Source organism: Mustelus asterias, chromosome 1, assembly GCF_964213995.1.
Source record: "Mustelus asterias chromosome 1, sMusAst1.hap1.1, whole genome shotgun sequence".
Classification (NCBI taxonomy): domain Eukaryota; kingdom Metazoa; phylum Chordata; class Chondrichthyes; order Carcharhiniformes; family Triakidae; genus Mustelus; species Mustelus asterias.
The window spans coordinates 71787318-71809565 of record NC_135801.1 but is presented as its reverse complement, the minus strand read 5'-3'; the positions used below and the strand labels follow the sequence as shown (position 1 = coordinate 71809565).

At 45.8% G+C, this 22248-nt stretch overlaps 1 protein-coding gene across 3 annotated transcripts in view; it reads left to right on the top strand.

The window, feature by feature from the left end:
* Positions 1-17190, top strand: part of LOC144494171 (arylsulfatase J-like) — a 30102-nt gene extending 12912 nt beyond the window's left edge. Inside the window, exons 1-2 of one of the 3 annotated variants that reach the window (XM_078213783.1) lie at positions 5869-9368; positions 12556-17190. In XM_078213783.1, the coding sequence (XP_078069909.1) occupies positions 9268-9368; positions 12556-13927 (1473 nt within the window). In that variant the 5' untranslated portion in view covers positions 5869-9267 and the 3' untranslated portion in view covers positions 13928-17190. Of the gene's footprint in view, positions 1-5868; positions 9369-12555 lie in introns of those variants that run through there. The other 2 variants (XM_078213790.1, XM_078213778.1) reach the window with 2 other exon arrangements.
* The last annotated feature ends 5058 nt before the right edge of the window (positions 17191-22248 follow it).

Here is a 22248-nt window from a genome sequence, read left to right as displayed (position 1 = left end):
GCATTGCCTGGTAACCGACCGGACTTCCTTGAGGGAGTAGGGCAGGTTGCAGGCTTTGACAAAGTGGAAAAATCTGGTGACACCCACGTGACAGAGATCATTATGGAGAGACTGTAGCTGAACCAGTTGGGCGCTGGCACATGTTCCACGGGACAGGGCGTCTGGGGGCTCATTGAGCTTCCCAGGCCGGTACATGATATCATATCTATAGGTGGAGAGCTCAATCCTCCACCGCAAGATCTTATAATTTTTGATCTTGCCCCTCTGCCTAGTGTTGAACAGAAAGGCAACGGACCACTGGTCCGTAAGTAAAGTGAACCATTGGCCCGCAAGGCCAACTCTGAGCCAGTGCCAGAAGGCTTCCACGATGGCCTGGGCCTCCTTCTCAACCGAGGAGTGTCAAATCTCAGGGCCTTGTAGGGTCCGGGAAAAAAAAGGCCACTGGACGGCCCCTTTGGTTAAGGGTGGTGGGTAGGGCAAAGTCAGACGCATCACTTTCCACTTGGAATGGGATGGATTCATCCACAGCATGCATCGCGGCCTTCGCGATGTCCACTTTGATGTCATCGAAGGCCAGACGGGCCTCCTCCACCAGGGGAAAAGAGGTCGATTTGAGAAGCAGACGGGCTTTATCCGCGTAATGGGGAACCCACTGGGCATAGTAGGAGAAGAAGCCCAGGCATCGCCTCAGTGCTTTGAGAGTAGTAGGGAGGGGAAGCTGCATAAGGGGACGCATACGGGCTGGATCGGGACCAAGGACACCATTTTCCACCACGTACCCAAGGATAGCGAGGCGGCGTGTCTGAAAGACACACTTCGCCTCGTTATATGTCAAATTCAGGAGAGTGACAGTACGGAGGAATTTTTGTAAGTTGGCATCATGGTCCTGCAGGTCATGGCCGCAGATGGTGACATTATCCAGATACGGGAAAGTAGCCCGTAGCCCGTGCTGGTCCACCATTTGATCCATAGCCCGCTGGAAAACTGAGACCCCATTGGTAACACCAAAAGGGACTCGGAGGAACTGGTAGAGGCGACCATCCGCCTCAAAGGCAGTATGAACTGCTGCACTTCAGATCAGCCATGATCTTATTGAATGGCGGGGCAGGCTCGAGGGGCTAGATGGCCTACTCCTGCTCCTATTTCTTATGTTCTTATATGGGGGATCCTCCGAGCAGATAGGAAGCTGATTTTAAATCAATCGTGGAGAAAACCCTATAGTGCGCGATGCGATTGACCATGTCAGAGATGCGGGGAAGAGGGTTCGCATCTAGTTGTGTATACCTGTTTATGGTCTGGCTATAGTCGATCACCATGCGGTGTTTCTCCCCCGATTTAACTACGACCACCTGCGCCCTCCTGGGGCTGGTGCTGGCCTGAATGATCCCTTCCTTGAGCAAACGTTGTACTTCGGACCAAATGAAGGCCCGGTCTTCCACACTATAGCGCCTACGTTTGGTGGCTATAGGCCTGCAATCCAGGGTGAGATTAATGAATAAAGGGGGGGGGGGTAATCTTGAGGGTCGAGAGACTGCAGGTGGTGCACGGGAGGCGCTTAAGTAACGGCGCATTGCAGACAGTGAGCGGGGGATAAGGGCCATCATACTGCAAAGTGACGCTCCTATGATGGGTGAGGAAATCTAACCCCAGCAGTACAGCTGCGCAGAGTTGCGGCAGCACGAGGAGCCGAAAACGCTCGTAGACTGTGCCCTGTACCGTCAGCGTCACTAAACAGCACCCAAGGACATCCACTGAGTGAGAATCCGAAGCCATGGAGATTGTCCGTCTCCAGGGCCGCACGGGAAGGGCATATCGACGCACTGTGCGAGGGTGTATAAAACTCTCTGTGCTCCCGCAGTCGAACAGGCAGGTTTCTACATGGTCGTTTACCTTAATCTCCATCATTGACTTGGAGAGTTGGTGAGGTTGAGATTGGTCCAGACGAATCGATGCAACCGTTGAACCCGGTGGGCATTCATATTCGTGCGCATCTGATGACGTCGCGGATGATGTTTCCCGCTCGGCGCGCCTTGACGACGGCACCCAAGATGGCAATTTCCGCGCAGCCACTGACTGCATCAAAGATGGCGGCGCCCGCGGAACACACGCGGCGCCACGAGACTTCGCGATCGACTTCGCCCGGCAGACTTTGACGAAATGGCCTTGCTTACCGCATCCGGAGCAGATCGCAATCTTCGCCGGGCAGCGACGCCGAGGGTGCTTGGCTAGGCCGCAGAAGTAGCATTTAGGCCCCGCTGGAACAGCCGCGCGGTGGAACCGTCGATGGAACGGGGTGCATTGTAGGCCCCGAAATTGCGGGAGGCCGCTTCTAGGGATTCAGCCATCGTGGGCGTTTTCTGGAGATCCAGGCCACCCTGTTCAAGCAGACGCTGCTGAATGTAAGTAGACTCAATAAGTGTCCCGGATCAGGTCCTCCGTGTTCTGAGTGGCTGAAACAGCCTTACAGTCGCAAGCTCTAGCCAGAACCCGCAGGGCGCACAGAAATTGGGCGCACGATTCTCCTGGCTGCTGCCTGCATGTAGCCAAGAGATGTCTGGCGTAGACCACGTTAGGGCTCTTTCGAAACTGCCCTTTTAAGAGTTCTATAGCGTCCATGTATGTAGTAGCATCCCGGAATATACAGTAGACTGCATCGCTTACCCGGGCGCGGAGCACGCGGAGCTTATCGCCGTCAGAGTCGACGGCCGCAGAGGCGCTGATGAAAGCTTCAAAACAGTCCAGCCAATGGTCAAAACTATCAGAAGCTCCGACCTCTTGAGGGTCCAAGGTTAATCTGTCAGGCTTCAAAAGCTGCTCCATATCGGTCAAAGGTAATGAATAAAATTGAAGCGCTATCAATTAGGCAAAAGACTACTTGTGTGCCAATACAACTGTAGGCTTTTATTCATTACAGAACTAGGAGCATATCCTAACAGATAACCGACCCGAACTGAACAAGGGGGAGGAAACAGCCACCTTTATACTAGGTGACAAGGGGAGGAGCCGGCAGGGGATGTGTCCAGGCATGACAAACACAACAACGGTGGTCCAGACAGGACAAAGGCGCAACTGTAGTCCACCACAAACACAGAGCTAATTGTCCAATCAGAGACTCACTTCTGGAGAAACCAGCCTCTGATTGAATGAGCTGGGAACAGCACAAAACTAAAATCTCCAGATCAGAGCAAGCGTGGAGAGCAAAGTGATGGGGAGAGTGGGACTTGGAACGGGATTCAAGCAGGGCTCGGAGCGGGATTCAAGCAGGACTCGGAGTGGGATTGAAGCAGGACTCGGAATGGGATTGAAGCAAAACTTGGAGCAGGATTGAAGCAGGACTCGGAGCGGGATTGAAGCGGGACTTGGAGCGGGATTGAAGCGGGACTCGGAGCGGGATTGAAGCGGGACTCGGAGCGGGATTGAAGCGGGACTTTGAGTGGGAGCAAGGTTGAAGAGATTAAACAAACCCTAGCCAGAACTGAAACTGTTTTCCTCTACAAGCCTAGATTCTCCCATCACCACATTGTGACATGACCCTGTCAATCAACCTAATCAAAATCCCCGGAGAAATTTCCATTGATAAACAAGAATGCATTAGCTCTATCCTAAGTAAACACAGCATGGCTAAAATGAGTAATTATCCTCCTCTCCAAGCATCTAGCTGCATTCTCTTTAGACATACCCACTGCCTGTAGAAAAAAACTGAACTTTAAATCATTCCCCTTAAAAATAATATATATGTATATATATTTATCTATAGCAATGACTGTCAGCATGTGTGCATGAGAAGGAGGGGTGAGTATATGTGCACATGTATGAGAGAGGTGAGTACGTGCATGTGTAAGAGAGAGAGGTGAGTTTGTGTGCATGTACGAGGTGTGCGGTGTGTCTGTGTGTATGGGTGTGTGTGTGAGAGGTGAGTGTGTTCATGTCCAATATGTGAATCCAGCCTACATAGAAACATAGAAGATAGGAGCAGGAGGAGGCCATTTGGCCCTTCAAGCCTGCTCCGCCATTCATTAAGATCATGGCTGATCATCCAACTCAATAGACTGATCCTGCTTTTTCCCCATAACCTTTGATCCCATTTGCCCCAAGTGCTATATCCAGCCGCCTCTTGAATACATTCAATGTTTTGGCATCAACTACTTCCTGTGGTACTGAATTCCACAGGCTCACCGCTCTTTGGGTGAAGAAATGTCTCCTCACCTCCGTCCTAAATGGTCTACCCTGAATCCTCAGACTGTGACCCCTGCTTCTGGACTCCCCCACTATTGGGAACATCCTCCCTGCATCTATCCTGTCTAGACCTGTTAGAATTTTATAAGTCTCCATGAGATCCCCCCTCATTCGTCTGAACCCCAGCGAAAATAATCCTAACATAGTCGATCTCTCCTCTTACATCACTCCCTCCATCCCTGGAATCAGCCTGGTAAACCTTTGCTGCACTCCCTCGAGAGCAAGAATATCCTTCCTCAGAAAAGGAGACCAAAACTGCACACAATACTCCAGGTGTGGCCTCACCAAGGCCCTGTATAGTTGCAGCAACACATCCCTGCTCCTGTACTCGAAACCTCTCACAATGAAGGCCAACATGCCATTTGCCTTCTTTACCGCCTGCTGCATCTGCATGCTCACCTTCAGTGACTGGTGCACAAGGACACCCAGGTCCTGCTGTACACTCCTCTCTCCCAATTTATAGTCATTCAGGTAGTAATCTGCCACCTTGTTTTTGCTTCCAAAGTGAATAACCTCACACTTATCCAAATTAAACTGCATCTGCCATTGATTAGCCCACTCACCCAACCTGTCCAGATCATTTGGAAGGATCTCTGCATTCTCGTCACAGTTCACCTTCCCACCCAACTTGGTATCATCTGCGAACTTTGAGACGTTACATTTTGTTCCCTCATCCAAATCATTAATATATATTGTGAATAGCTGGGGTCCCAGCACCAATCCCTGTGGCACCCCAATAGATACTGCCTGTCAATTTGAAAAGCATCCATTAATTCCTACTCTTTGTTTCCTCTCTGCCAACCAGTTTTCTATCCATCTCAATATACTTCCTCCAGTCCCATAAGCTTTAATCTTGCACGATAATCTCTTGTGCGGGACTTCGTCAAAAGCTTTCTTAAAGTCCAAATATACCACATCTACTGGCTCCCTCTTGTCAACTCTACTAGTTACATCCTCAAAGAATTCCAACAGATTTGTCAAGCATGATTTCCTCTTCATAAATCCATGCTGACTGCTTTCTAAATGCTCTGCTATAAAGTCCTTGATAATGGATTCGAGAATTTTCCTCACTACCAATGTTAAGCTTACTGGTCTATAATTCTCTGTTTTCTCTCTACCTCCCTTTTTGAATATTGGAGTGACATTGGCTACCCTCCAATCTGCAGAGACCGTTCCAGAGTCTATAGAATCCTGGAAGGTGACCACCAATGCATCCACTATTTCTCGAGCTACTTCCTTAAGTACTCTAGGATGTAGATTATCAGGCCCTGGGGATTTATCTGCCTTCAATCCCATCAACTTTCCCAGTACCATTTCTCTACTAATATTGATCTCCCTCAGTTCTTCCCTCTCACTGAATCTTTCATTCTCCAACATTCCTGGCATCTGATTTGTGTTCTCTTTTGTGAAGACAGAACCAAAGTATGTATTCAGTTGCTCGGCCATTTCTTTGTCCCCTATTATACATTCCCCTTTTTCTGTCTGTAGGGGACCTAAATTTGTCTTCACCAACCTCTTTCTCTTCACGTATCTATAGAAACTCTTAGTGTTAGTCTTTATGTTCCCTGCACTACCTGCCTATCACTCTTGCTCTGTCTGATGGTCACCTATGGTGTACAAGATTATGAAGGGTATAGATAGGGTGAACAGTGGGAAGCTTTTTCCCAGGTCAGAGGTGACGATCACGAGGGGTCACGGGCTCAAGGTGAGAGGGGCGAAGTATAACTCAGATATCAGAGGGACGTTTTTTACACAGAGGGTGGTGGGGGCCTGGAATGCGCTGCCAAGTAGGGTGGTGGAGGCAGGCACGCTGACATCGTTTAAGACTTACCTGGATAGTCACATGAGCAGCCTGGGAATGGAGGGATACAAACGATTGGTCTAGTTGGACCAAGGAGCGGCACAGGCTTGGAGGGCCTGTTTCCTGTGCTGTACTGTTCTTTGTTCTTTGTTATTCCCTTCCTGCCTGTGGAGTCTGAGCCTGCGGTGTGACCACATCGCAAGTTTTTTACACAGAAGGTGGTGGGTGCCTGGAACTCGCTGCCGGGGGAGGTAGTGGAAGCAGATAGAATAGTGAGTTTTAAGGGGTGTCTTGACAAATATATGAATAGGATGGGAATGGAGGGAAATGGTCCGTGGAAGGGTCGGGCATTTTAGTTAAGTCGGGCAGCATGGCCGGTGCAGGCTTGAAGGGCCGAAGCGCCTGTTCCTGTGCTGTAGTTTTCTTTGTTCTTTGTTCTATACGTGCTATCCACGATACTCTCTGACTCGTGGATGCTCCACAGTGTCTCCAGCCACCGCTCCAGCTCTGAAACTCGAGCTTCCAGGAGCTGTAGCTGGAGACACTTCCTGCACACATGCTGACCCAGGGGACTGGAACTGTCTCCAGCCTGCCACATGGAGCAAGAGGAGCAAACCACGGCTTGGAGCTCCCCTGTCATGTCTCACCTCTTTAAATTAAACTTTTGAAAGATGTTTTGTTTCAGATTTTATCCAATTTTCTAGGGCCCTTCTTTTCTGCTCCTCGTTACTACCGAATATAACCTTTACAAACTATAAACCACAGAAATTACACGGAAACACTATTGTAGTGTACAACAACAACAACTACAATGCCAAGAGTAAAAAAGAAACCGTCACCAACCAACCACTTACCTGCTGGCTGTGATGGCACGGTTCAATTTCTTTGTACCTCTCACTTGCCCTCGAGTCTCCCTTCAAGGTCCGCTTCTCCCAAAGATGAGCACCTCTTTCCCCTCGGCACCGAATTCCCACCCAGCTCCAAATTCCCAAAGCCCTCACTCTGGCTAAAACTCACTCTCTCCCACTGGCGTGCACACGCTCACTTTCCAGCAGCACTCCTCCCATTAATAATGACAAACAAGTAAGACTTAAGTATGTTTTTTAAAAGGAGAACTTTTTAATTATAATAATCATATACAAATAAGAAATTAAAAAGACTTCTAAAAATTAGTTTTTTGTATGTTTGCACCTATTGAGTGAAAACAATAATTTTTTGTGGTTGAACCTTTCATTGCAATAAAAATGTTTCTCAGGGGTTCTGTCAGTGCTCTTGGGAGGTCAGAAGGGTTCCATGGCTAAAAAAGTTTGGGAAACCCTGGTTCAGCTGAAGCACATTGATTTAGTCGTGTGCTATTTTCCAGCTGCTAAGATGATGAGAAAATATGATGAGTATCATAACTGTTCCCCAGTGGATAGCCTATTGCGGTTTGGGGCGGACCTTTCAAATTGAGTGTGTAAACCCAGCACATATACAGCAAATAGTAAAATCGCAGGTTTCAACCATAAAGGATAAGGTCTACTTATTGCAAGGTTGATTATCGCCATCCACTTAGGAAACATGCTTGGAAAAAGCCTGCCTGCCCCACACAATTGCTTTTGTTTAATATAAGCAAAGCTCCAGTTGTTTCAAAACCAAAATACCCAATTATCTTATACAAACATTTGCACATTCGTGAGAACCAGTTGCCAGCTAGGGTTTGATATGAAGCCTGATTATATCTGGCCATTGTCTAACACACAGCAATGACCAAATAAAATTTTAAGAAGTCGTAAAATTTAGAAATGTTTATTTGGAACATTAATTTTTGTGCCGGAACTTAATATGTTGCAGGCTGTCATTATTTTAGGTGTTTTTTTGAGCAAGTCTTTGCTGCCTACCCTGTTTCTTTGAGGCCCATAATAAGGAACACATTTTGAATCATTGCCAGTAAAATTCCACATGCATTACAGCACCATTAGCTAAACCAGAAAGTGTAGAATGGGTTTTAGCTTTCAAAAATGTGCAGAAATGTCAGACAGAATCAGATCCATTGAACAGAATTAGGCAGATTCTTTTCACACAGATTGTACTTAACTACATTCTTTTCAATCTGCTAAATGATCCAGTTCAGGATGGGAAAAATTCCACATCATTAACGTCCTGACAACATGTAATAAATATGGTACGTAACTGGATCCTTTAAAGGGGAATTGTTATCTCATTAGTGACAAGAAGGAGAAGAACAATTATGATGACAACTTGTGGTTGTCTTATCTTTGCTTCTAGCAGGAGTACAAGAAATGACCTGTAGTATTATTAGGAGTGGTGTTTCTGCAGCGTTTACATGATGATAGTGCATCTGAAATACTTCAATGGCAGCACAAGTAGGGTAAGGTATCCTGAGGCTGTCACCATCTCGAATGTCGCAAAGTGAATACAATAACACCAGGTTCTGGTAGCAAACCAGAGATTCTGTAGAACAGCACATTTTTTTAAGCTGTCAATCCAGCTGCTGATACCAAAGTCTGCTTTTATTTTTATAATTTGGATTTTATTTATATTTTAATCATCTACCTGCTTGAGCTCAAAGATAATCCCACTTTTAATTGGAGATGTTGGTGCATGATGTGGAAGTTGAAGGGAGAAAAAGGCTTGCAGACGTGAAGCCCAGGCCATTTTATTCTCGGTCCTTGTCTAAATTTTGGAAAATTGACTCTGGCCCAAACACTAATGGAGAAGTCAGCAGGCAAGAGTGGGATTTCAGGCTGCCAAGAGAGTATATAGAGAATAATTTGAGTCATTAAGATTCTAAGAAATAGGTGCAAGAACAGGCCTTTTGACTCTTTGAGCAAGTCGCAGGGGAGGGAGGATTGGGAAACAATCACAGAGAGAGGAGGAAACCCAAGATCTCTTTTTGAAGCCCTGGAAAGCATCTTGCCCCTCTTGTCCCATGAGGAAAGAAGCAAAGATATGTTAAAACCTAATTTTCTGGGCCTCTTCTGAACCTGAGTCCATCCACTATCAGTTGTAGAGGGCATATCCAGCACCAATCGAGAGTTGCAGGGCCTGGGATTAAATTTGAGTCAAGGTTTGAATTACATAATTGGATCCTGACTTTTGAATATTTATGAGATCTTTACTTGCTGGTGTATTGTTGTGTTTGTCACCACCCCTGATGTGTGCTGCTTAAACACCATTATGCATTTTTGTAGAAATTACCAAGAAGCTTTTATTAACATTACTGAACTATGTACATATTTACAGTGGAGGGTCCAAGAATGAAGAGGATTCCATGGCATGTCCTTACATATTGCTACCTAGTTCTAGACCACCCTGGTCTAAGCTCCAGGTCAGGCGCTTTCTTGTATCACCAGTAGATGGTACTGTACTCAGTCCTAGGTTAACCCTTAAAGTACTGGATTCTACTGCTACACCTGCCTATGGTAATGCTCTCATATAGCTCCTGAAACTAGGGTCTAAAATTATAAACTAGCCAGAACCTGATAGAAATCGGAAGCACTTTACCCCTATTTTACCCAGTGGCCCTACTCATGTAAGGCACAGAGGTGGGTAAGGGAAGGGAGGGGATGGGGAAGGCATGTGAGTGTGGTCAAATCATGGCTTTAGCCAGTGAAATTATTGTGTGTGATTATTAGCACAGAAATCCTAAATTGTCCTTGGATAAGATTGTTTTGCCTACTAGTTCAATGGATCAGTTACCCTGTTTATTTACAAAATAATTCTGTATATATGCATTAAACATTCACAAGCTAAAATTGACGCGGTAAAATTTCAATGTTCGAATTTCTTGAGGAACAGAAAATCAACCCGTATTCCTGTTATTGTATCCTTAAGACTCTTCTTCAGAACTTGGAAGAAAAGTTATATGAACTCGAAATTATGTTTTCCTTCACAGATGCTGCCAGACCAACTCAGTTTTTCCAACATTTTCTGTTTTTATTTCTGATTTCCAGCATATGCAGTATTTGCTTTTATTCCTCCATTATTGGTTTATTGAAACTATTTCAGGGTAATGTGGGCAGGGTTGGCCGTCCCATATTTCTTTAATCTGCAGGGTACAGTTGAACTGTATTTGGTGCCTTTGGATATGACACACAACATGGATGAAAATCATCCATTGCCCCTTCACCTATCTGCCAATCCTGCCAGATTTGGTTAAACTCAACATTTGCTGATAATATTTATTGCCAGTAGTAAATTAAATATAATCAGAAATAGCCTCCTAGGTATCATTTATCTGTAAATGCCAAGGCATCCAGCACCAACCTATACAGGAGTTCATTGTCACTTTTGAATGCATACAAGTGATCCCAGAGATGAAAAGACAGGAAATATTGTCAGCAAAATGAAGAAAATCTCCCTTGGGAAAAGATTTTTTACTCTTCCAAGAGATCTATTGCATCCTGCCTGAGTTTAGAGAACGGGGGAGTGTACAGTTAGAGGAGTATGTGATGTTCACAGTATTAACATTTGAAAGACTTAATGATAATGCAGATTTACTTTTCAAAATAATTTGATAAAGTTAATGAAAGTCCATATGGTCAGTCACTTTGTGAGTTTCCTTCAAATCCATTTCTCCTAAATCCAATGAATTTTTGTTGACTTGAATAGATTGACTTCTTTCCAATTAATGTAAATCAAATATAGAACAGGAGCAGAATTCCAAACGTCTATGCAGAGAATGCTTTCTTAAGACATGCACCTGTACTCTAGATTTACAAAGTTATGAGGTGGAAAATTTAGGGGGACAATTTTCCGACCTGGCACAGATCACGTGAATCCTGGGCCTAAAAATTGGCTTTGTGCCCGGCGCCAAACGGTTTGCAATCATCCCAGTCCATTTCTACTAACACAAACTGGATCGCGCCCAAAAAGAGCATGATGCCAATTAGCATATTTAAAGTAGCATTAAAATATGCATAGCCCATTTGACGCCAGATTTTCCCTGCTCCCAGGACCTTCTGACAGGTTGGGCACTGCCAATGTGCCGGGGCAGTGCCAAGGGGATAAGGTCTATGACAAGGGGGCTTTGCAGGGGGCCTATACAGGGGGGTTGTGAAGGGGTGGAGCATGAAAGGGGTTCATGAAGGGGTGGAGCATGGGGGGCATATGTTGGGGTGTCAAGCGGGGGGATATATTGGGGGGCATGTCAGGGGTCATGATGGGGGCATCAGGGGTCATGAAGGAGGGGCACTGGGGAGACTTCTTAATGGATTATGCATCTCGGATCACAATGGGCTGATTTTGCTGAGAAGGTAATGGTAAGGCTAAAAGCATTCACTTCTATTTATGCACAAATCAGACGGCAACTTTCAGTGACTGTTGTAAGGCATCTATGATTAGAGGCAAATGATTCTTCACAGTCAAGTTCAAGTGTGTTGTTGAATCTAAGTTCCCACAAAGCCACCTCGAGCATAATACCTATTACAGTTATATAGTAAGAATTAAACAACTTGATTTCCTCATAGTCCCAAAGCATTTAGTCTTGGCCTTCATAGACTGTGGACTTGTTACAATCCCTGAGAACTGTTCTAACTTTAGGCAGCCCGATTCCTGCCTTTATACCCACTGCCTGTCTCATTCTAATCATTTCTTGCACACAAATTTAATCTCCCATAAGTGACAACTTCTTGGCTCGGCATGTTCCAACCCTGTCATTATTTCATTAAATTGTCCAGCTTATCAACAGTAATGGGTGGATATGCTGAGTCAGCATGATTGTGTCAACCTGCCCATATCTTAGCTTCTCAGACAGTTCTTATTTTCCTGACTTCAATTAGGCCAGTACTTGCTTTTACGTAAGCAGTAGTATGCAATGTCTGATAAGATTCTTGATTTCATGCAACTTGACCCATATCCCCAAACCGGTTAAAAACAAAAATATGGAATTTGTCCAAGATACAGTGCTCCTCCATTAACAATGCAAAAATTGCATCTCGCTGTTGATTTCCTATTCAGACAAATTCAACTGCATGATGGTCCTATACTGACATTGTAGATACAAAGTAAACACCACAGAAAATTAGCCTATTCCAGTCAAAGTGCTACTTTTAGCTGTATGATAAATCATACAACCTTTCTGGCACTGAACCTTTAGAAGTGTGGAGTTTCATTCCTTCAGCTTTTAATTATTGTTTGAGATTTAAAAGCAATTGAATATATTAACTTTTACTTTTTCCTTTTTCATCTCTCTTAATCATATGCTTCATGAATTAACACTGTTCTAACTTGCGCTTTCTGGTTCAGACTCTGTGCAGCACACAGTTGATTCTTTAATCTGATTGGTTGAGGAGATAGAGTTGCTTGCCCAGTTCACAGAGGTCCCAGATGTTCTGGAGAAGACATTGAGCTATTTCGACATTTGTCTGACCACAGCTTGCAACATAAAACCCCGCAGCACAAACTGTTCGCTGCTCACAGCAAAACATGACCCAATTTATTGTGCAACTATGTTGGAGATATCACATCATGTAATGAAACTGATTGCTATTGTCTTCTTTTGTTTAACTTTGTAGGTACCAGATACACACAGGACTTCAACACTCTATCATAAGGGCTGGACAGCCTAATTGTATACCCCTCGCTAATGTAACACTACCTCAAAAGCTTCAAGAAGCTGGCTATTCAACACATATGATTGGAAAATGGCACCTAGGATTTTATAAAAGGGAATGTCTGCCGACACGAAAAGGATTTGATACATTCTTTGGCTCACTTACAGGCAGTGGCGATTATTACACCCATGAAATTTGTGATGGGCCCAAGACTTGTGGCTTTGACTTACATAAGGATGAAAATGTGGCTTGGGAGTACAGAGCTCACTCTTATTCTACTTTCCTATATACTCAAAAAGCTGTAGATATTTTAGCATCTCACAATCCTAAGGAGCCAATGTTTCTGTACCTCGCTTTCCAAGCTGTTCACACACCTCTGCAGGTACCTAAAAAGTACCTGGGCCGTTACATGTCAATTGAGAACCTAGGCCGGAGGAGATATGCTGCTATGGTAACATGTTTGGATGAAGCAGTAAATAACATTACAAGGGCATTAAAAAAATACGGCTACTATGACAACACTGTGATAATCTACTCCTCAGACAATGGAGGGCAACCATTAGCTGGGGGCAGCAACTGGCCGCTTCGTGGACGGAAAGGAACTTACTGGGAGGGAGGAATTCGTGGTATTGGCTTTGTGCACAGTCCCCTAATAAAAAACAAAGGAAGTGTGAGTCAAGGATTAATGCACATCACAGACTGGTACCCAACTCTAGTGACACTGGCAGAGGGAGAACTTGAGGAGAACTTGGATCTTGATGGATATGATATATGGGAGACAATCAGTGAAGGGAAACCTTCTCCACGGACTGATATACTGCATAACATAGATCCCCTTTACACGCGTGTCAAAACCAGATCACCACGTGATGGATTTGGAATTTGGGACACAGCAATCCAAGCAGCAATCCGAGTTAGAGACTGGAAATTACTGACGGGGAATCCAGGTTTTAGTGACTGGATCCCCCCTCAAACATTCCCAAATTTTGGCGGGAAGTGGTGGAATCTTGAAAGAGTATTATGGGCCAAAGGGAAATCAGTATGGCTATTTAACATAACAGCTGATCCATATGAAAGGGTTGATCTTTCTCAACAGTATCCTGAAGTTGTCAAGAAGTTACTCCGGAGACTTGCTCAATATAACAAGACTGCAGTTCCTGTCAAGTACCCACCTAAAGACCCTCGGAGCAATCCTAACCTCAATGGTGGTGCTTGGGTACCGTGGGATAATGGGGATGATGACGAAAATAACCTATTTAACAGCAATGCGGGAGAAAGAACCTGCAACCTCTGTAATACAATACTGCGTTTCAAAAAACCCATTTGGGGTTAATGCTCAGTTCAGAAAGTTAAGTTATAAAAAAGGATAATGTTTAAAAAGTGCTACGATGGCACTTTATGGCCTGAATTCTCCCAAAAAAATCCTAAGTGTCGAATTTGCGTGAAAACTGGTGTAACTCGCACTGTTTTTTTCAGTGGGAGTTCAGAGAAGAATCTCCCACACACTGTGCACTGCAGAGGTCACTAGCTTGTATATCATTAAAAATCAGTGGGTGGGGCATATTCCTGCTGGAGAGGTCAGCAGCATAGCACTGAGGAGGCCATTGCGCGTGCGCCTATCTGTCAGCGCCAAGATCGGTGCATGCGCAGTAGCCCCGCACTGCCAGCCTCCCAATTGTTGGCCAGCTCGATCGCTGGTGAGCCCCGCGAACCTTGCGTCGCTGGCCCCCTCCCACCCCCCATGGGCCGATCGCTGGCTCCCTGACCATTCCTATGCCAGCCCTGATCTCCAGCTCCCCCCTGCCCCCCATTTCCCCCACCCCCACGGTCCTGATTGCTGGCCTCCCTCCTTCCCCCATCGATCCTGTTTGCAGAGTGGCAGCAGGACCCCCCATTCCCACTGATTGCCGCACTCCCCTGGCACTGCCCCATGCCTGATGGGCAATGTCAAGGTGTCCCCGGGCATCGGCACTTTGCCCCTTGGGCAGTGCCAGGAGGCCCAGGCTGACACTGCCAAGGTGCCAATGCCCAGGTGGCACCCCCCACCACCTGACCCTCTTTGGAGCCCTGATTGCCTCCAATTCACTCCAGCGGGGTCAGGCTGCTAGTTTCTCATTAGTGGGCAGCTACTGTAATCCCCACCAGAGTCTGGAGGGAGATTCTAGACTTCAGTCCCAGGCCTGCTCGTCACATTGAAATTATATTAAAATGACCATTTAAATCATCTTGGCGCCTCCCCGCCGATTTCCGGCGTGGAGCTGCTGCCTGGGAGATGCTATCAGGGCGGGAACACATGTGCAAATCCCACTAATCAGCCGCCACAAGAATCTCCTGGTCCGCTGCGCTAAATAATTAGCACAGCAGGATGGGAGCATTGCCCCCTACACTTTAAGGCGGTACTAGTGTGAATAATTTGTGATGTATAAACAACAAATTAATGTACAATCTGTGAGGGGTTGCCGGGCCTCTCACAAGACCAGTCGAAGATAAATGAGGACTGCTCAGGAGAAGGGCAGGTATTGCCTGTGCACTTTGCTCACCAAACAAAAATGAGATACAGGGTGAAAGTTACAAATATGTGTCCGTTTGCATAGATTTGTATCAGTGCAAATCCACGATGTCCCTTTCTTCTCAGGTGTACTGAAAAATATATTTTTGCTAGCATTTGGGTCAAGTTTGGGAACACATTTTTCTAATGACAATGTTTATATCAGATCTTTAATAGAATATTAGTGCGTTGATTAAATAAAACACAAGAAATGGATTATCTCTGATTCTGAATATTTCCGGGAGGGATGATTTTTAACTCCTGAAGGCAAGCCAGTGGGAGTGGAAGACAATCCTGTGTGGGAATGGAAGGCCTGGGAGTCTAAGTGCCTGGCCTCATTTGAACGCTGCTGGTCAAATGTTCGGCTCATTCTGATGAAAAGCGATAGCTGGCCATTGGGGAAGGACAAAAAAGATTGTGGCCTAGCAGCCACCCCTACCTACATCAGTGGAAAGGTTGCTGGCAGCAAAGGTTATATCTGAGTGAAAGGTATTGAGAGGCTAGAGAGGGAAGGGACCCAGGGCAGCAGACGCCCAGAACTTCCATGTGGACCTGCTCTCCTGTGTCCTACTAAGGAAAGTCCTTTTTAAACTTAGCTTTTTGCACCTTGCTAACATCCCACCAGGATTACTTGGCAGAGCTGGAGGAATGGGTTAAAATTCCATTGATGAGCCATGTGCTTCAATTGCATTTATTAAAAACATACCCACCAGAATCCATTGATCGCCAAAGGTGGCAATGTTAAAATCACAGATCAATGCCAAGACAGTGGGAAGTGGAGTAGATAAATGCAAAATACTGTGGATGCGGGAATCTGAAACAAAAACAGAAAAATGCTGGAAAATCTCAGTTTCGAGACTAGATGAACCTTCTTCAGAACTGGGAAATGGAGTAACTCCACTTTATACCCGTTATTTAACAATGGAAATGGGAGTTGCAAAACCCCATTATATTAAAGGAATGCTTGACCCTGCAAGGTCATGTGTGAGATATAGTCTAGTCTGAGAATCAACATTGTAGCATTCACGTCATTCCATTTTCCTCTTTGGAACCAATCTCCTGCTGCTTTTTGCACTGGCGATTTTCAATTATTAAAGCTGTAGCACTGTATAGAGTTTGGCAACTCCTTAAAGAATGTGGTATCACCTCCTACATTGACATTGCTTGGGTGCAGCAATTTACATCATAAAATTGGTTTTAATAAAATGTCTTCACTCCATTTCCATGTGCAATAACATCGCATCCCCTTTTTTCCTTTCTCCTTCGAGATACAGATATCACTCATGCGTACAAATATCATTCTATACAATTGGAATTACAAAACAAGCATCATAATCCTCTGAGGGGCTGGAGCCTCATGACTTATCATATTTTCTGGATAAAATCATTGCTACATTTAGGAAGACATAAAACATTTGTTAATTCCATTTTTCTTTCTATTTGAGAATAATCGCACAATAAGACCTTGCCCAATATCATCATGCTTTTCAGAATTTTCTGAAAAATGATATCTCTGAGAAATTGATGACTGTGAATTTCTTGTTAGGGAAAAGTGCACATCTGTGACATTTTTACATGCTGAAGAATCACCACCCGTCAGGAAAAACAGAGCAGGCAATTCTCCCAAAAAAATTCTAAGTGTCAAATTTGAGTAAAAACTGGAGTAAATCATGCTGTTTCTTTCAGCGGAAGTTTCAAAAGGAATCTCCCACTCTCTGTGCACTGCAGAGTGCCTCAGCATAAATCAGTACAAAAAGCAGTGGACGGGGTCTATTCCCACTGAAGAGCCTGGCATCATAGCACTGAGCGGGGCTATGATGCCGGGCTCTGTCAGTGCTGAGATCGGTGCATGCGCATTGGCCCCTATCTGCCGGCCTCCCGATCGCTGGCCAGCTCGATTGCTGGTGAGCCTTGCGAATCCTGTATCGCTGGCTGTGCAACCCCATCACGGCCCGACCGCTGGCCCCCCGAACATGCTCAGGCCAAACCCACCCCCCCCCCGCAGCCCCGATCTCCCGATTTGTCCTCCCCCCCCCCCCCCACCCCCGGCCCCCCACCGAATCTCCCCACCTCACTGGCAGCCCCAACCCCACTGCCACAGTCCCGAACACTCCCACACTCCCCTGCAGCCCTACCCCCCGCCCCCCCCAAGCAGGCTGCCCCCCACCCCAATGGCCAGCCCCGATCGCTGGCCTCCCTCTGTCACTCAGCCCAAAGTGCAGAGTGGCAGCGGGACCCCCCATCCCCACCGATCACCCCCCAGAGGCCTTGCCCCATTAGACACCGCCCCCTTGGCAGTGCGCAGTGCCAAGGTGCCTGCTGGGCATTGCCACTTTGCCCCTTGGGCAGTGTCAGGGGGCCCAGGCTGGCACTGCCAAGGTGCCAATGCTCAGGAGGCATCCAACCCCCTTGGGAGGCTTTGCTTGCCCCCTCTTCACTCCAGCGGGGTAGGCCATCAGCTCCCCGCAAGTGGGGAGCTATACTAAACCCTGCTGGAGTGAAATAGTCCTGGCGGTGGGGGAGAGGCGAGTGGGCCCGGAGATTTCAGTCCCAGGCCCACTAATGGCATTTAAATTAAAATGAGGGCCTACATATATTACGCAGCTCCACACCAATTTCTGGCGCGGAGCTCAGAAATCCAGCTGCTGGATTGTGGGAGCATTGTGGGATGTAAGAACCAAAATGAAAGTGGATGAAAAAATGCATTGCTTTATGGTGTCCTGACTATCACTATGGAGGGCTTTTCACTTTGCATTGTACACTTGTTTGCCACCATCTGCACTACAAAAGCAGTGGAGCGGTTGGGAGAATCGCCCCAGACTCTTTATGCAGCCTTTTCAATTCTGGTACATTCTCTAAAGTTATCAGGAACTATTTAAAATCCATTACATTTTTTGAGAAAGCAAGACTGAAGAATGTACGCAACAGGATTGCCAAGACTGATCGCGTGGGAATGCATGGGCCAGACTCCGATGCAGTGGGTACTGGGGAAAATACCCCTAGTAGTATACATCTTTAAAGGTTCTTTTCATCTAGTGAGCAAAGTAGCACAATATCAGTCAGTAAATAGTAAGCTAATGTTGACTAGGAACAATTAATCTGGCTTTCAGCACGTCATGCAGTAATGCAGCTTGTTCAGTTTCTTTACATTGTAACTTGTTCAACTCCTTAACACTGCAACTTGATTAATTCCATTACACTGTGACTTGTTCATCATTTTTTCTTTAAAGCTCAACTTTGCAGTCTCTCTAATGCTTTGTAATAAATCAACCATACTCTTGCTGCATTCCCAGAATTATTTTGGCTGGCTTGTCCAGTTGAAGACATTTATACCAACGAAACATTACTTTGTAATAAAATATTTAACTGACTTGAATCCATTTTGTCCTGGGCACGAACACAAATGTGAATGGCTCATTACCAATACGGCGTATTAAAAGTTATCGGGGGAAGATTTGTGGGAACAATGCCCAGTCTTTAATCTGAACAGGATACTGTTAAGAACAAAACAAAGCCTATTTTAAATGCTGTCCAATTGACTTAGTTGGATTGTCTACTCAGTAAAGCTGGACTCCAACTTCATGAACATATACAATTCATGTCTTCCTTTATTAATTGTAAATTAGATGTATTGTTGGCATGCGTGACACTTCATCTCATGTTCATCCACAATCTTCTTGTTAGGCAGCCCCTTGGGGATGACTTGCTTCTAACACTAAAAGTAAGCTCTCAGGTGACTGAAGAGTGCAAAGTGTGACCTGCAGGCTCTGTCACCGATGGGATACATGGTGGGTGGGGTGCCCGGGTTGCCATGCGCTCCTTTTCGTTATTGACACTTCAGTTTGCTCTCAGCAGTGAAACTTGAGATGTTCCGGTCCTTCCTGGGCACTTTTCCTCCACTTCAGGCAGACTTGGGCCAGGGATTCCCAGTTGTCAGTGGGTCTTGCACTTTTTCAAGGAGGCTTTGAGGGTGTCCTTGAAGCAAGGCTTCCTGGGGCTCGCTTGCCATGTCGAAGCACCGAGTAGAATGCTTATGTCTGGAGTATCATGTCAGGCATGCAGAGATATGGCGCACCCATTGGAGCTGATTGAATGTAGTCAATGCTTCAATGCTGAGGATATAGGAGGGCAGGTATCCCTACTGTTCTGTAGACCTGTAAAGCTTCTTGCTGGGACTGAGACACTTGTCTTCAAACACTCTTCCTCAGGTGATTGAAGGCTGCACAGGCACTCTGGCAGTATTGAACCTCATTGTCGATGTCTGGCCTTATTGACAGTAGGCTCGCAAGATGTGGAAAATGGTCCACATTATCCAAGGCCACTTTATGGATTTTGATAACCAGGGGAGTAAATGCAGGGAATAGTACGAACCCTTGCATGTGGCCTTCTTTGAACTCACAAAGGCCTTCGACACTGTCACCCCTGAGGGATTCTGGAGCATCTGCCTCCGTTTTGGCTGTCCCCAAAAGTTTGTCATCATCCTCCATCTGCTCCACAATGAGATGTAAGCAGTGATCCTGACCAACAGATCCACCACAGACCTAATTCACATTTGGACTGGGTCACACTGGTACTCTTCTCGATCTTCCTTGCTACAATGCTCCATCTCACCCTCAGCAAGCTCCCTAGAACAAACAGGAATCTGTTAGTCATCTGATCCTGATGTCATATTTACATCATCATTAACATCGTTATCTCATTGGCATAACTATTAACCCGTTACAACTTCCCCAGTTTAATCTCATAGAATCATAGAATCCCTACAGTGCAGAAGGAGGCCACTTAGCCCATCAAACCTGCACCAACAACAATCACACCCAGGTCCCATCCCCGTAACCCAACATATTTACCCTCCTAATCCCCCTAACACTAAGGGGCAATTTATCATGGCCAATCAGCCTAGCTCACACGTCTTTGGACTGTGGGAGGAAACTGGAGCACCCAGAGGAAACCCACGCCAAACACATCTCCAAACACATTATTCGGTTAAATTGACATTACATTCCCATCATTAGTTAATCTCCTGTACTGTTTACAGTTTCCATCCAGCTCCTGCCTCCCTCCACCCCTCCTTCCCAAAGTCACCATCACCAAAGGTGTCATTCCCCAACAAGATGTTCTTGGTTCTCTTGGAGGATGTGTTGGTCATATGTGTTCTGTTATTTTCTCCTTGGAAGGCAAACACATTGGTGGAGTGGGGTAGCAGCTTCTCAAGAGTGCTGCTTCCTGAGCTGTGACTCTTATGACAACCTGTTTAAAGTTTTTAAAGTTTATTTATCAATGTCACAAGTAGGCTTGCATTAACATTGCAATGAAGCTACTGTGAAAATCCCCTAGTCGCCACACTCCGGCGCCTGTTCGGGTACACTGAGGGAGAATTTAGCATGGCCAATGCACCTAACCAGCACGTCTTTCAGACTGTGGGAGGAAACCGGAGCACCTGGAGTAAGTCGACGCAGACATGAAGAGAACGTGAAACTCCGCACAGTGACCCAAGCTGGGAATCGAACTTGGGTCCCTGGCACTATGAGGCAGTAATGCTAACCATTGTGCCACTGTGCCGCCTATATAAACCTGAATATAAAGACTGTGACTACTAATTGAAGAAAAATTGGTTCAAGAGAAAAATCTTCACAACTCGGACAATCACAATTCCTTGAAAAGGAAGGCAACAAAATTACATTTGCTCTGTAGTCTTCTTCTGTGTTGCACATTGAGAAAAGGAAAATGCACTGGCTTGAGAAAATGAAGCACTTTCACTTCTATGAAGAACTTCACAGCTGTAGCCTTCACTGCTGCTGTGACGACTCGAGAAGTACTCAATACCTGAGACATGAATGAATCTGGTAGACAAAAAGAAGAATGAAGAACATGCTGGCGACATTGCAGATATGAAGAAAAGAAAACTTCTCTACTACTTTTAGGATAACATTTTCACTTTCTGTAGGTAGCAGTATGATTTCCACATTTGCTTCAGTGTGCCGCTGTTAACTCCAATAACTGTATTGACATGGTGACGGAATAAGTCTGAAGCCTGTTTCTTACAGTAAACACATTTATTCTCAGGACAGCTTAGCAGAGTTACAGCTTTTTCTGTTTCTTTTCACTTCACTTCACTTCGCTTTGCCTCACCTCACCTTGCCTTGCCTTATGCGCCAACCCGCCAAAGCAGATAATAAGCTTCCCTGCCTTCTGTGTGTGCTGAGTGGACATATGTCAGGTCTGAGGACGTAGCTTGTGCAGGATGTGACAAGGGATGAAGATGTTAAAATGTATGTCTGAGAATCAGTGATGATATGCCTTGTGCTGGTGGTATGTGAGATCCCTATGGGCTGGAAGTCTGCAAATGCCTGATGGCCTTACATGAGTATGAGGAGAGAGTGAGGAGAGGTTCGACTTACACTGGAAGAGTGGATGAGATCATTTGTTCTCTTGCACTGGACAGTAGTCCTCTCCTGGAGCGTATTGCCACTAACTGCATTGGCAACTTGCTCCCAAGCTTTGGTGGTGAAGTTGGCGCACCTCTGGCTCCTGTTATGGGGTAAAGGATCTCCCACTAGATCTCAACTGCCTAGAGGCCAACAGTGCATTGTCACTGATCCTGGGTGCAAAACATTTGTACCTTCTCAGAGTCATTCGGGTGGTTGTCACGACAAGTCCTGGGCTGCAAAGTGAATGTGTGCGCGGATGCCGTTTAAATATAGTGCCCAGAAATATGAGCCAATAAGCTAACAGTAGGGTGGGCCGTGCTTTGCCTGGACAATTCAAAAGAAGCCATCCCACCCTCACTATGAGATATGGCATGCTGCATGTTTCCACAGACGTAATTAGCTAAAAAGTGGACAAACCAGCCAACATCAGCTAGTCGGCAGGTGTCACACGACTCTCCTGCCCATCACCACACTTAGTCTCCAGAATGCAAAATTCAACCCAACTGTTTCTCTCTCCACAGATGCTGCCTGACCTGCTTAGTACTTCCAGCACTTTCTGTTTTTGTCCTGCTTTCAGGACTCATTAGCCCTTCTGCTCCTGCTCCTCCAATTCCCTTGAAGGACCTGTTAGAATTGAAAGCCAGGATTTTGAACTGACTTTGGAAAAGGTTTCAA